At 59.5% G+C, this 13647-nt stretch overlaps 1 protein-coding gene across 1 annotated transcript in view; it reads right to left on the reverse strand.

The window, feature by feature from the left end:
* Positions 1 to 1004: 1004 nt before the first annotated feature.
* The window catches only part of GFAP (glial fibrillary acidic protein), a 24587-nt gene continuing 11944 nt past the window's right edge, over positions 1005 to 13647 (reverse strand). The window contains exons 2-9 of the mRNA XM_032796932.2: positions 12998 to 13058; positions 12335 to 12430; positions 11393 to 11554; positions 10862 to 10987; positions 9427 to 9647; positions 8538 to 8581; positions 6995 to 7080; positions 1005 to 2468 (exon numbers count right to left, since the gene is read on the reverse strand). Of these exons, the coding sequence (XP_032652823.1) occupies positions 2433 to 2468; positions 6995 to 7080; positions 8538 to 8581; positions 9427 to 9647; positions 10862 to 10987; positions 11393 to 11554; positions 12335 to 12430; positions 12998 to 13058 (832 nt within the window). The 3' untranslated portion in view covers positions 1005 to 2432. The remainder of the gene's footprint in view (positions 2469 to 6994; positions 7081 to 8537; positions 8582 to 9426; positions 9648 to 10861; positions 10988 to 11392; positions 11555 to 12334; positions 12431 to 12997; positions 13059 to 13647) is intronic.

Here is a 13647-nt window from a genome sequence, read left to right on the forward strand (position 1 = left end):
TTCCTCCCCAAAGCAGCTGTGGTCGCTAGGAACATCTCCTGCCCCTGAACACACAACGGGGCTCCTGGACAGGCTGGCCCCATCTGGCTCCTCTATCGCCCTTCAGTCCCTTTCTCTCCACCCACTCCATTTTCACTTGCGTTAGAAACGTCCAACTGGGGGAAGAAGCAGTGGCTGATTGAGATCAGCCACCTCGCTGCTCTACACCCATAGTCACATCCCTGCACTGGATTCACCCCGGCTGCAATGCAGCCACCTCTGGGGCAGAAGGTGACAGTTGTCCACTAGCACACACCATGGTCCAACAGTTCAGGACACACAGAGAACAATCCATAGAGCCTGATTCTGCCACCCTCCCGAGCCAGAGCAGTACCTCCCTGAGCCAGGCACCCTCCTCTGGCACTGGCACTGCCCCACAGAGTGAGCATGTCAGAGCAACCCTGTAGGAAACCAGGAGAAAAGGGCACCTGGTAACAAGCCCTTCATGCTGGAAGGGCGCAGGGCCCGTCCTGGGCTTTAACTCAGGCCGCCAGCCCCTCCTGCCATAGGGCCTGCTCTGTGATGGCTCCAGGCCCCTCCCAAACACCCGCGAGCTCTCCTCAGCCTGTCTGGGAGGGAGGAAAATACCCCCAGACGGGGGAGCTAACGGCCTGCTCTGCTCCCAGGGGAGCCAATGACAGGGAGCCCCTGACCTGGCTGGCATTGGCCCAGGCTGTAGCCAAGCAGGGCACAGAGCTCAGCTCACCTGCCCCTGGCTCTGCCGTGCCGCTCGGAGGAGCCGGAATAGCGAGGGCTGGACGCCGCCATCGCCAAGGAGGGCACAGAGCTCAGCTCACCAGCCCCTGGCTCTGCCGTGCTGCTCCGAGGAGCCGGAATAGCGAGGGCTGGATGCCGCCATCACCAAGCAGGGCACAGAGCTGAGCTCACCAGCCCCTGGCTCTGCCGTGCTGCTCCAAGGAGCTGGAATAGCGAGGGCTGGATGCCGCCATCACCAAGCAGGGCACAGAGCTCAGCTCACCAGTCCCTGGCTCTGCCGTGCTGCTCGGAGGAGCCGGAATAGCGAGGGCTGGACGCCGCCATCGCCAAGCAGGGCAAACCCTGTGCATCGCTTCTCAGCAAGGCCCCATCCCTCATGCCCCTCGCAGCTGGCCAGCCCGGGCTCTGGGAACAGGCCAGGATTAAACCACGAGGCTGCCAGGAGGCTGCGGCCTGCCCCTCTCCCCATCATTGGTCTGATTTCCTCTGTGCAGCCTGAGCAGGCTTCATGGCCTCCTGACAGCAGCAGGAAGCTGTTTCCTTGTGAGGCTCTGTCCCTCCCGTCCCCCCAGCTCCTCTGGCTACATCTGCCTGGTGCTCAGTCAGCAGGAAACCTCAGTCCTAGCCCTCAGCACAAACGGGGGAGATGTCAGCTAGCCCAGTCCTGCCTCCGGTTCCAATCAGCTGTTCTCCGCGTTAGCCCAGCCACAGCTCCTGGGCGGGCCATGGCGTTTGGTGCAGTGCAGCTTCCTAGTGCCTTTGCCTCCCCGTGCCCATCGCCAGTGTGTTGGGAAGCAGGCCCCATTGCAGGGGCCAGGGAACAGAAACCCTGCTTCTGTGGGCCCAAGCTTGTCACAGGGAGGGCAGCAGCATCTCTCTCCCTGGAAGCCTGATCTCCAGGAGGCCGGTGGGGGTGTGTGGTGGGGGATGTGCTGAAGGAGAGCTGCTCTCCACAGCATCCCCCGCTCTTGCATCTCCACAGGGGTTTCCCTGGGCAGACTCACACTCAGGGCCTCTCCTACCTCTCCTGGGGATGCCTGGGCCTGAGCCGGGATCAGGGCCTCCACCATCCTAGGGGCTTTGAGATCTGGGGCAGGTGGTGGGGTGCAGCCAAATCCCGCCCCTTAGCTCCAGGGGGCAGTGGAAACTCCAGCTCCCGGGCCATGGATTTGGCCCTTTCTGTGGGCACGAGCTGGGCCTTCGATTGCTTTGCCTTCCCCGTGCAGCCTCCTGCAGGGCCCCCCAAGGGAGCCGGTGTTAGGGGGTTTCTGGGTGGGCCTAGCACAGCCCTGTCTCTAGGGGAGCTCTGGCAGCCTCAGCAGGGCCTCAAACCCTGCCAGGCTCTGGAGCAGCTCAGCAGGCCTCTCCTACAGACTGCAGCGTACCAAGGCAGATGGGAGAATGGGCAGGGGTGGCGGGAGGGAAAGACGGGGCTCGGGCGAAGCGCTAGCCTGCGGCCCGCACCCCAACAGTGCGCAGCAGTTCTAAGGGGCGCTGGTTACTCTAACTCCTCAGTTAGTCTCGTTAACTCCACTCCCGGCAAGCGAAACACGTTCCCTCCAGGTGGGTCCCTCGCAGCCGCTGGGCCCTGCTGGTTCCACGTTGGAGGGGCCGAGTGCCAGGCGGGATCTATGCTGCTAGTGATCTACGGCTACACGCTTTCCTCTGCCGCTCCCTTAGTCCTTGTGCTCCTGGGTGGATTCCTTGATCACCTGTGGGCAGACAGAGGGCAACTGTTACCGTCATGGCCAGTCACTGCCCCCCTCCACCAGCAGGATTTCCTTGGCTCAGAGCCAGCCAAGGGGCCCCCAGCCGCTGGGATGCCAGCAGGCAAGTCCCTAACAAGCCCCACTCTCCTGTGGGGGATTTGTCCCTGTGTGGAGCCAGGGCTGGCCCGTGGGCTGAGTGGTGGGTTAGCACCTTGGGGGTCCCTGAACCCAGGCCCCCACTGCCGTGGCACCCAAAGTTCTTTTCCCCGCCTGGTCATTGGACACTGGCAGGCCAGTCCAGCCGTGCGGCTAATGCTAGTGACCCCCTGGCAGGGCTCAGGCCGCCAAGCGTAGCAAAGTGCTTGGCTGGAGACCCAGAAAGGGTGTTACTGCCCCTGACCCAGTGCGTCCCTATTGAGCCGGCCCAGCTGCTCCCCGCCTCAGCGCTCCTGCGGGCTGACACAGCCTGCTGGGACTCGCAGCTCCTCAGTGGGCTAGGGAACATGAGGGCCACTCACACCCTGAGGCTGGGTCACTGACATGCCAGCTGTGCCCCTCAGCTGCTTGTCCCTCCGTGCCCGGTGTCAGGAAGGGTCATGGCCCTCCGGGAGCCAACATGCAAAGTCAGTGGGGAAAGCCGCGCAGCTGAGGGGACTGCAGGTCGACCTGTGCACCTGCAGGTCGACTGGCCAGGCCAGAGCACCACGTGCCTGGCTCCCAGTCCCCTCCCGTCTCCTCCAGGGCAGTATCCATCCCCAGAGCTGCATCAGGGGAAGCTCAAAGTGGTGCATTCTTTGCTCTGCGGTGGCACAGCAGTTTTTATGTGTGACCTGATCAAAATGTCTCTTGCAGGGCTCCCCCTGGGGCGACCTAAAATGCCCTGCAGAGGCTGGCCTGAGCTTTTCCTGTTCCTGTAATATAACCCCACCAAAAGTTTGTCTTTTCAGCCCCTCTCCCCTTTGTTCCCAGGGTGTGAATACTCCAGGAGAGACATCCCCTGCCCCAAGATTTACAATCTAAACAAGAGAGACAAGGGGGGAGGGGATATCTTTTACTGGACCAGCTTCTGCCAGGGGAAAGGACAAGCTTTTGAGGGACACAGAGCTCTTCTCCAGTGTGGGGCAGGAAGCTGAATGCAAATTGGGCTGGATTGTAAGCAGAAGGGGGTACCTGGAGTTGGAGGATGTCACCTGAAATGAAGTGGGTGCACCAAGACCACTTAGATTGGGGCGGGCAAACTTCTTGACCTGAAGGCCGCATCAGGTTTCGTAAATTGTATGGAGGGCCGGTTAGGGGAAGGGGTCGTGGCCTGGCCCCACCCCCTATCTGCCTCCCCTCCGGGACTTCTGCCCTATCCAAACCCCCCATCCCCTGACTGCCCCCTGCTGCCCCATCCAATCCCCCCCGCCCTCCTTCCTGACTGCCTCTCCGGGACCCTGCCCCCATTCAACCCTGTTTCCCCCTGACCACCATCCACATCCCTGCCTCCAACCACTACCCTGAACTCCCCTGCCCTCTATCCAACCTCCCCCGCTCCCTGCCCACTACCACGCTGCCTGGAGCACCGGTGACCGTCGGTGAAGCTGGGCCATGCTGTTGCCGCCACCGCGCAGCACAGAGATTGGGTCAGGCCGGGCCCTGCAGCTGCACTGCCCCAGGAGCTCACAGCCCCGTTGCCCAGAGCATTGCGCTGGAGGTGGAGCGAGTGAGCTGAGGCTGCATGCGAGGGGGACAGCAGGGGAGGGGCCGGGGACAAGCCTCCCGGGACAGGAGCTCAGGGGCCAGGCAGGACAGTCCCGCAGGCCGCATGTGGCCCATGGGCCATAGTTTGCCCACCCCTGAGTCTTAGAGAGAGATTAATGAGTCTGCTACAGCCTTAGCTAAGGGCCAGGTGGCTTTTAGCTCATGCAGTGAGGAGCGGTTCTCAAGCTTTTGTACTGGTGACTCCTTTTACAGCAAGCCTCCAAGTACGAACCCCCACCCATAAATTAAAAACACTTACAAATATTTAACATGATTATAAATGCTAGAGGCAAAGTGGGGTTTGGGGTGGAGGCTGACAGCTCGTGACACCCCCACATAATAACCTCACAACCCCCTGAGGGGTTACAACTCCCAGTTTGAGAACCCCTACAGTAGAGGGTCATGCACCTCAGAGGTCCCTGGTTCGATCCTGACGACCGGCGTCTGTTGGGGTTACATGGGCAGTTGTGGGTTAGATTGTTGTGTAAAGGGTTTGAAGTGGGTATGACACTGGCAAGCCAGCTGCCAGCTCATGTGAGGGCCTCCCTGAACACTGGCAGATGCAGAGCTGGAAACCAGGCTGGCTCAGCTGTGGGTCACTAGAGTTAAAACGGGTGTCAGTGTTATAAGGATGTGCTTCCTGTTCAGACTTCATGGAATGCTTGTAGGATGCTGCGTGTATGAATCCTGCTTGTAACACCTCTATCCCCTGGTATAAAGCAATATTGAGTGTTTGCACTGCAAACCTCCATGATGGTGTAACAGGAAAAAGCAGCATGACTTAAGATGAAGTGCTCGTCCTGCACTCAAGGGGGCCCACCGAAGGCAAATGAGGCTTTGTGCAGCATCAAAGGCCAGACACCTTGCTGGCTGCACCCCTCACCCCCTCCAGGAAGGGGAGGCTGCACATGAACTTATCCCACCAGCCTGGCATCTGGGGTGAAAGGGATACAAAGGAGAAACTGGACGCAGAAGGGCAAAGATTCCTAAGCATAAGCAAGAGATCCCCATGCTGCTTGGCAGAGGTCAGCCCAAAGGACATAGAGAGCTGCTCACTGTAGAGGCTTATATTAAATCAAAGAGTGGAACTCATTTGTGTGTATGTTTGTGATTTAACCTTGTAAACAATTCTCATTTCTTTTCTTAGTTACTACAGCTTTAGCCAGGATTGGCTACAGGCGTTGTCTCTGGTCTGAAATCTGAGTACAATTGATCTGGGGTAAGTGACTGGTCCTTTGGGACTGGGAATAGCCTGAATATTGCTGTGATTTTTAGTGTACCCTGACCATCTATCACATTGTCCAGCTTGCCTGGGTGGCAAGATAGACTGGAATGCCCAAGGGGACTGTCTGTGAGTCCACGGTCAGACTGTTCTAGTGCTTTAAGAGGTCACTCTCATTACTGGGTTGGTGAAATCTAACTCTAGAACATACCACCCATTTGGGGTCTCTGCCCTGCTCTTTGACAGGCTGCCCTGAGGCTGGCACTTACGGCCATCAGTCGCTCCAGACAGCGTGGCAGTGAGCAAGTAAAGGTCGCAGGCAGTGTGGTGTTTTGTGAATTGCTGTAATGAGCCATAAAGTGTCCCTGTTCAGTCCATGTTTTTTGGTGTCTAGCAGAGTTACGAATTTAAGTTCCCAGGCTTATTAGTTTGTAACACCACACTGCCTGCTGCCCTTAATTACCCACTTCAACCCCTCTGTGCATAATAATCTAACCTAGAACTGCCGGCTTCATTTCCAGCCACCGCCACCAACATGCCTTAACGCTTCTGCTTAACAAGTTCTCCCCATTTGTGTTTAGCTGGGATGCTCAAAGTGCCTTTCCCAGCCCTGAAGAAAAGCCCTGCCTGCCCATGGTGCTGGGATTCCCTCCGAGTTCTCCCACTGCCGGGAGCGGCATCCTGAGCAGCTCCGTGAGCTCTCCCTGCTGGGGAATGTCAAAGCAGCAGGCGGTCCCCTGCCCCCCGCCCACCCCGGGCTCCCCCTTCCCCCCCCCCGTTCCCCATGGCAGCAGCCTGCTTGCCCCTGTGCTCCCAGTGCAGGGCAGAGCAGGATCATTCTCCTGATTTGCTCTTTGTTCCCCAAAGGGAGCAGCAGGCTCAGCTGTCAGATAAGTCCTGGGAGCTTTGAAAGGGGAGGGACACATGCTCGCAGGGCAGCAGAGCTCAAACCAGTGAGCAGAGCTGTCACGGCGGGCGGGCATTGTGGGATACTGGCAGAACCCAGTTCTGTCGACAAAACAAACTGCAGTGTCTACACTGACGCATTATGCCTCTCATTGAGCTGGTTTTATTTTGTCGGCAAAACAGCAGAGTTCTGCCGCCAGAAGTCGCTTTGTCGCATGTACACCTCCCCTGTGGTGTAGACAAGGCCTGATTTTGATGACACCGCATTGTCCAACAGAACCTGTTCCACTGAATTGTCTTGCCCAGCTCTCCCCCACAGCAGCACGTCCTTCCCCAGTGCCTGGCCTGCCACACACCCCAGCCTCGCTGGACATTTCAGCAAACACACACAGGGGGTCGCTGACTCAGCAGGCAATCGACTAGTGGTGAGATCCACCAACAGAACAACCCCCCTGCTTCTCCCCAGGAGAATGCTGTCCCCACTAGACCATTACAGCTCAGCAAGCGATGCACATGCCCATCACCCCCCAGGCCCAGGCCCTCCCTTACTTGGAAGCCCCAGACAACAGGGAACTGCATCATGGCAAGGTCAGGTGGTGTCCAGCAGGCAAGGGTGGGGTTGGATGATGGGGCAAGGGCAGGGGAGACCATCTCCTACCTCTGCATCTCTGGTCTCCACAGTTTTGACCACGATGTTCCTCTTCAGGTGAGCCTCAGACACTGACTTGGTATCCAGGCTGGTCTCTGGTGGGAAGAGCAAACATGGCCATTGTCTCCACTCTGAGAAAGCCCAGCCAGGCAGAACAAGGCAGAGCGAAGCTTTTTGGGACACACAGGCTGCCAGGTCAGGCTAGCTCTGGGCCTGAGCTGAGATTCCCTGCACATGGCACAGGAGCCATGAAACCTCTCCTGCCAGCAGCTAACAGCCCTTCTGCACTCACTGGGCTCCGAGATCTGTTAGCAAAGGGCTCTGTGCTCCTCTCCCTGACTCACACCAGAGGGGAACGGCCCACAGCAAGTGAACCCACAAACCCACACAGCACAGATGCTGGAACTAGGGGTGCTGGGGGCTTGAAGTGGTCGCCATCACAGGCAGGGTTTACAGTTTGGTTCAGTGGCTCTCAGCCCCCCACTGTGCACATTGTCCCAGCACCTCTGGTACCCTGTGGACTCCCTGGGGCTGTTCCCTGGCATGTACCTGGCTGGGCTGCCCCGATGTGATACCGTTTGTTCGAACGGGGCTGTAGAGTTTGTGGGCTGGGTACTGTGATGGCACCGCACCCTGGTCCCCTCTCTGTGGGACTGCCCCGCGGTGGGAGAGTCACCATGGGTCTCGCCTGCCTGAATTCCTCCTTGGAAAGTTACATGGCCCGGGGCAAGGCACAGATGCTCCAAATCTCCACCTTCTCCTGCCCCAACACACCCCGAAGCTCGGGGCTTCCTGGGACTCCCCCATCCCACATTGCAGGGTCCCCCTGCACCACAGAGCAGGCTGCAGTCAAAGAAGTGGCTTCAGGGACACTCCCATTGCTCCTATACCTGTTACAGGGTCCCCATGTCACCAGGCTGGGTCCCAAAGGAGGCCACAGTGCAGGCTTCCCTTCACCTGTACCTCCTGGAGCCTGGCCTGGCTGGACACAGGGAGCATCTACACGGTGGATGGGCTGGCCCAGATCAGACCAGTGGGGCCCCAGCCCAGGCACCCGCCTCCCACTGGTGCCAGTGCCAATACTGAGACTTTACATCCCCAGGCTCTGGCGGGTGGTATGGTTATCCCTGTTTGGCACAGAGCGGGGAAGGGTCACCCAAGGTCACGTAGCAGGTTAGTGACAGGAGCTGAGCCAGGTCTCCTGGCTCTCCGTCCATTGAACTGTGCTACCAGCCCTGGTGTGTCAGAGGAAGATGGGAGAAGACCCCACAATGCAGGAGAAGTTGCACAACTCGGTGCATTAAGGAGAAGTTCCCACAGTGATCAGCATATGCCCTGGAGCACGAGATTGGATGGCCCCCATCTTAGCGCCTCTAGCCGCAAGTGGCCATCACATTACCCAGCCCTTCCTCCAATCCTGGCCCAGAGTCAGAGCCTGTGCGTGGCGGGGGCAGCACCATGGCAAAGTGAGTCCACACCCGGACGTGAAGGCGCGACGTAGCCACGACCACCCATCCCATCCCTCCTCCCTTGGGGCGCGCAGCATCCTGACCTCGGATCTGCAGGTTGGAGAAGGTCTGCACGGGGATGGTGATCCTGCAGGAACAAAGCAAACAGAGAGGGACAGGTGTGAGATGGGCCCCACAAGAGGCACTTCCCAGGCAAGGCTGCCTCTTACTCACTGAGAGAAGGGAGGCCTTTGCTGGGAGACCCACGTGACAGGCCAGCTCGTCAGAGAGCTCTAGAACAGGCAGCTGACAATAGGGTTACCAACCCTACAGGAGTGTCCAGGAATTAAAGATGAATCTTTAATGAAATATTATGTCATGTGATGAAACCCCCAGGAATCCCTCCAACCAAAATCGGCAGCTCTAGGTGTACAGAGGCCCATTCCCACCACGTACCCAACCCAGCCATATACCCTCAGCATCTGGCTGCCTGGACGCTTCTGCTTGCACGGATGCTCTTGAGGTCAGTGGGGTAGCAGAGGGACGATTGAAAGTCATTCGCTTCCAAGAGCACATGGGCAGGATGGGCCCCCGCTGCCAGGCTGGGATCCAGGTAGCTTTCCTCCAAAGGTTGGGAGAGTTTTGATCCAGGGTTTGGTTCAGGCTCTTCTCTAAGTGACAGAGCGTGACACCCCGGGAACTCAATCCAGCAGTGGCCTGGAGCACCTGTTAGCTAAGACAAGGGGTGCTGGGTTGGCAGCCCTGGGCACTGGTGTCCTCTGGGTATCCACGGAACAGGTTCCTCAGTGTCCCCCTGAAAGAATGAATTCCCCTTCCTCATTCTGCCATTGTCCTCCCCCTGGAGGGGCCCCTTGGATGGGGGAGGTGAGGCCTAGGGATAACCACTTCCAGGTGCATTACAGGCTATTAGCACAGGGAGAGAGGCAGTGGCCCCCCAGGGTGTATCCATCCATCCATCTGCAGGAGGCTCACCTGCTTTCCTCTCCCTCCAGGAGCTTGCGGTAGGTGGCAATCTCAATGTCCAAGGCCAGCTTGACGTTGAGCAGGTCCTGGTATTCCTGGAGGTGCCGAGCCATCTCCTCCTTGAGGCTCCGGATGTCCTCCTCCAGCCGGATGACTGTGTCCTGGTAACTGGCTGTCTCAATGGCGTAGCGGTCCTCCATCTCCCGCAGCTGCCTCTCCAGGGATTCATTCTGAGGGGGCGGGATGAGGGGCTGTTACGAATCCGGATTCTCCCTGCCCTCAGCTGGTTGCCCCCAGGGATCATGTCATGGTTGGCGCTAGCAGATCAGAGTCACGTGATCCTAACAGGGATTATCGAGCTCCAGGGCTGCTACAGAGAGGTCGGGGGGGCCGCCCCACTGGAGCACATAGTCCAGTCCCCCACCTCCTGCCTGCACCAGGCCCGACCTGTCATGTGCTTCAGCTGCTACTCTTCCTCCTTGTGCTACGGGAGCAGACCCCAGGCCCAGCCCAGTGTCCTGCCTCTGCCCTATGGGAGCAGACCCCATCCCCAGCCCAGTGTCCTGCCCCTGCCCTATGGGAGCAGACCCCAGGCCCAGCCCAGTGTCCTGCCTCTGCCCTATGGGAGCAGACCCCATCCCCAGCCCAGTGTCCTGCCCCTGCCTTACGGGAGCAGACCCCAGGCCCAGCCCAGTGTCCTGCCCCTGCCCCTGCCCCTGCCCCTGCCCCATGGGCGCAGACCCCAGGCCCAGCCCAGTGTCCTGCCTCTGCCCTACGGGAGCAGACCCCAGCCCCAGCCCAGTGTCCTGCCCCTGCCCCACGGGCACAGACCCCAGGCCCAGCCCAGTGTCCTGCCCCTGCCCCATGGGCACAAGCCCCATCCCCAGCCCAGTGTCTTGCCCCTGCCCCACGGGCGCAGACCTCATCCCCTAACCCAGTGTCCTGCCCCTGCCCCACGGGCACAGACCCCAGGCCCAGCCCAGTGTCCTGCCCCTGCCCCACAGGCGCAGAGCCCAGGCCCAGCCCAGTGTCCTGCCCCTTCCCCACGGGCGCAGACCTCATCCCCTAACCCAGTGTCCTGCCCCTGCCCCATGGGCACAGACTCCAGGCCCAGCCCAGTGTCCTGCCCCTGCCCCACGGGCGCAGACCACAGGCCCAGCCCAGTGTCCTGCCCCTGCCTCATAGGCCATCTTGTTTGGCCGCCTTCCTCTTCGCACGTTACAGGAGCACAAGGCCCAGCATTGTTTGGTGTCTGTCGAGTCCTTACGTCCAAGCTTGGCATGTTTGATTCTGAGCCGAGGTTTATCTGATGAGGCTAATTGGAGATGAAGGGAAGTTGGAGCGCAAAGCAGGGCTCAGTGACGGGGGTGATGTTCATTGGGAGGCCTGTGCTAATGGAGGGCACCCGTAGCTGCCTGCCCCTGCCCCCAGCACCCACACCTACCATCCCCCGCAGGGACTCCAGGTCGCAGGTGAGTGCCTGCAGCTGGCGCCGATACTCATTGGCTTCTTGCTTGGCCAGGCGCAGGGCTTCAATGTTCCGAGCTGCCGCGTCCGTCAGGTCTGCAAACTGAGGAAGAGGAGTTAGTGCACCTGGCCCGGTGAGCCAGGGGTGTCCTCCACGGGGAGAGCTCACAGCAGGGGCTTGGTGCCCACGGGAACAGGAACCGGGGAGAGAACAGGGGGGTGATACCAGCCGATTGGAGTAAGTATTCCAGTGGCTGCAGCAGGGGCTTGGCAGCCAGGACACACGAGTTCATGAAGCTCAGGGGACTTATTGCAGGAGAATGTCTCATGAACCAGCCCTTCCAACCTGTCTGGTAACTCTCCTGGGTGGCATATGGCACACGGGGCATCACGCAGGGGACCAGTCAGAGCAGCAGTGGGAGGGGTAAGAGGCAGGTACTGCATGTGCAACCCACGATGTGCCTCACTGGCCGCCCCTGGTCTGAGGGCCTGGCGCAGGCCCCATTACCTTGGACTTGTACCACTCCTCGGTCTCGTGCATGTTGTTGGAGGCCATGGACTCATACTGGATGCGGATCTCCCGCAGCGCAGCCGTCAGGTCCGGTTTTGACATGTCCATCTCAATGTGGACCTGCTGCTGCGCCAGCTGCTCCTGCAGCTCTCTCAGTTCCTGCAAAGATACAAGCGAGGCAGGTTGGTGGCACGGAGACAGTGGTGTGCCATGCTGGGAGACAGGCAGCGGCGCCCATGCTGGGCGCGGGACTGAACCTGCCACGGTGGCCATTGCGGATCCCGGAGTGGAGGGGATCGGTACCGGCACTGCACTAGCTCCCAAGGGATGGAATGGTCTGACCCTGTGGGAAATCGGGCCAGCCACATCCCTTCTGCAGTGCCCACTGCTGGTCACTCTGTGCTATGACATGCCATTGCTGTGGCTGCTGCAGGCCTCGGTCCATCCATCCTTCTCTGGGTCTCTGGACAAGCTGGTGGAAGTTCCCCGTCTTAGCCAGGGTTTACGGGAAGGAGCTCCCCTAACTCACAGCAAGGGGTGGAGCTGACAGGACAGCAGAAGAAGGTGCAGGCCCTTCTTATGTGACTGTGGGGTGTATATTACACCGGCGAAGATCCCCTGACACCCCCTTGTAGATGCAGAATTTACATATCACCCTTTGAGTTTGGGCCAAAAATTTCTCCTTCCTTCTCCCTCCTGGCTGGCAGGAATAACAGGCCAGGTGATGGGAACCCAGCACGCCAGTGCACAATGGAACCCAAGGGAGGGCCTGGGGGAGAGGAGAAACCGCCCAAAGGAGAGTGACAAGCCGTTCCCACTGTAAGGTCCCTGCCCCTCTGGACAGCTGGTCCCAAGGCAAGGACAGACATCGGGGCTCTCTCTGCCATGCCATCCCCACCCAGGCACCCTAGGGGCCTAGAGGTGGGTCACACACGATACCTCCTCATGGACTTTCCTCAGGAAGTTGATCTCCTCCTGCAGGGACTCGACTTTCCGCTCCATGTCCAGGCGCACTAATGCAGCATTGTCAACATCCTGACATGTGGGCGAGAGCAGGGGAGATGAAGTCACAGCTCCTGCCAGGAGCACGTGCAGCTCCGAGCGCGCTGGTCTGGGGCCCCGGCCTGACTCCAGGGCCAGCCGTGCTTTTGTGCACAATGTGTTAGAGGCTGAGTGACTGGTGTGGACTCAGGTTCCTGGGCCAACCAACGGCTCAGCCTGCTCCTGGGGCCTGTTCACCAGCTTAGTCATGGGGAAGAGTTAGCTCTGGAATTTCCTCCCAGGCTAGATTGCCAGGGCCAGGGGATGTTTCGCCTTCCCCTGCAGTGTAGGGGCCGGTCACCGGCCGGATTAGCTGGTGTATCTCACGTAATCCTTTCCCTGCCCTGGCAGGGGCCGCGAGCACTGGTGACCCTTGGTCTCCCCGACACTGGGCTGCCCGACTATTCGAGTCCCACCCTCTCCCTGTTCCACTGCCACAGCGGCCTGGGCTTGCCAAGCCAGGCTCTGGTTTCCAGGCTGAGGGGCCTGATTCAGCAAGGAGCTGAGGGCCCCCAGCTTCCAGGACAGGGCTCGGCTGGCCGCAAGCGGAGCACGCCTCACCTGTCTGTAGGAAGACAAATTGTTTTCAGCTTCGAGCCGTAGATTAATCTCGTCCTGTAACCTGAAACAAGAAGCAAACAGGCGCTTGGCAGTGTTATATAATGATCGGCTTCTCTGAGCTAAACCCACACAAACAAATGCTCAGGGTCAAAACAACCAGGGAGCGTGCGGAGGCCTGATTGTTCCCTTTCATTGATGTACAGCCACATCCCCCACTCCTCCTCAGAGACACCCGCCTCCGACCTCCTGTCTCACTCCCCCCACCCCGAGTATCCCTCTGCACAGACACCCACCTCCGACCCTCCTGTCTTTCTCACACCCCGAGTATCCCTCTGCACAGACACCCACCTCCAACCCTCCTGTCTCACCCCCCCACACCCCAAGTATCCCTCTGCACAGACACCCACCTCCGACCCTCCTGTCTCACATACCCCCACCCCGAGTATCCCTCTGCACAGACACCCACCTCTGACCTCCTGTCTTTCTCACACCCCGAGTATCCCTCTGCACAGACACTCACCTCTGACCTCCTGTCTTTCTCACACCCCGAGTATCCCTCTGCACAGACACTCACCTCTGACCCTCCTGTCTCATCCCCCCACCCCAAGTATCCCTCTGCACAGACACCCACGTCTGACCTCATGTCTCTC

The sequence above is a fragment of the Chelonoidis abingdonii genome, chromosome 21, assembly GCF_003597395.2.
Source record: "Chelonoidis abingdonii isolate Lonesome George chromosome 21, CheloAbing_2.0, whole genome shotgun sequence".
Lineage (NCBI taxonomy): Eukaryota > Metazoa > Chordata > Testudines > Testudinidae > Chelonoidis > Chelonoidis abingdonii.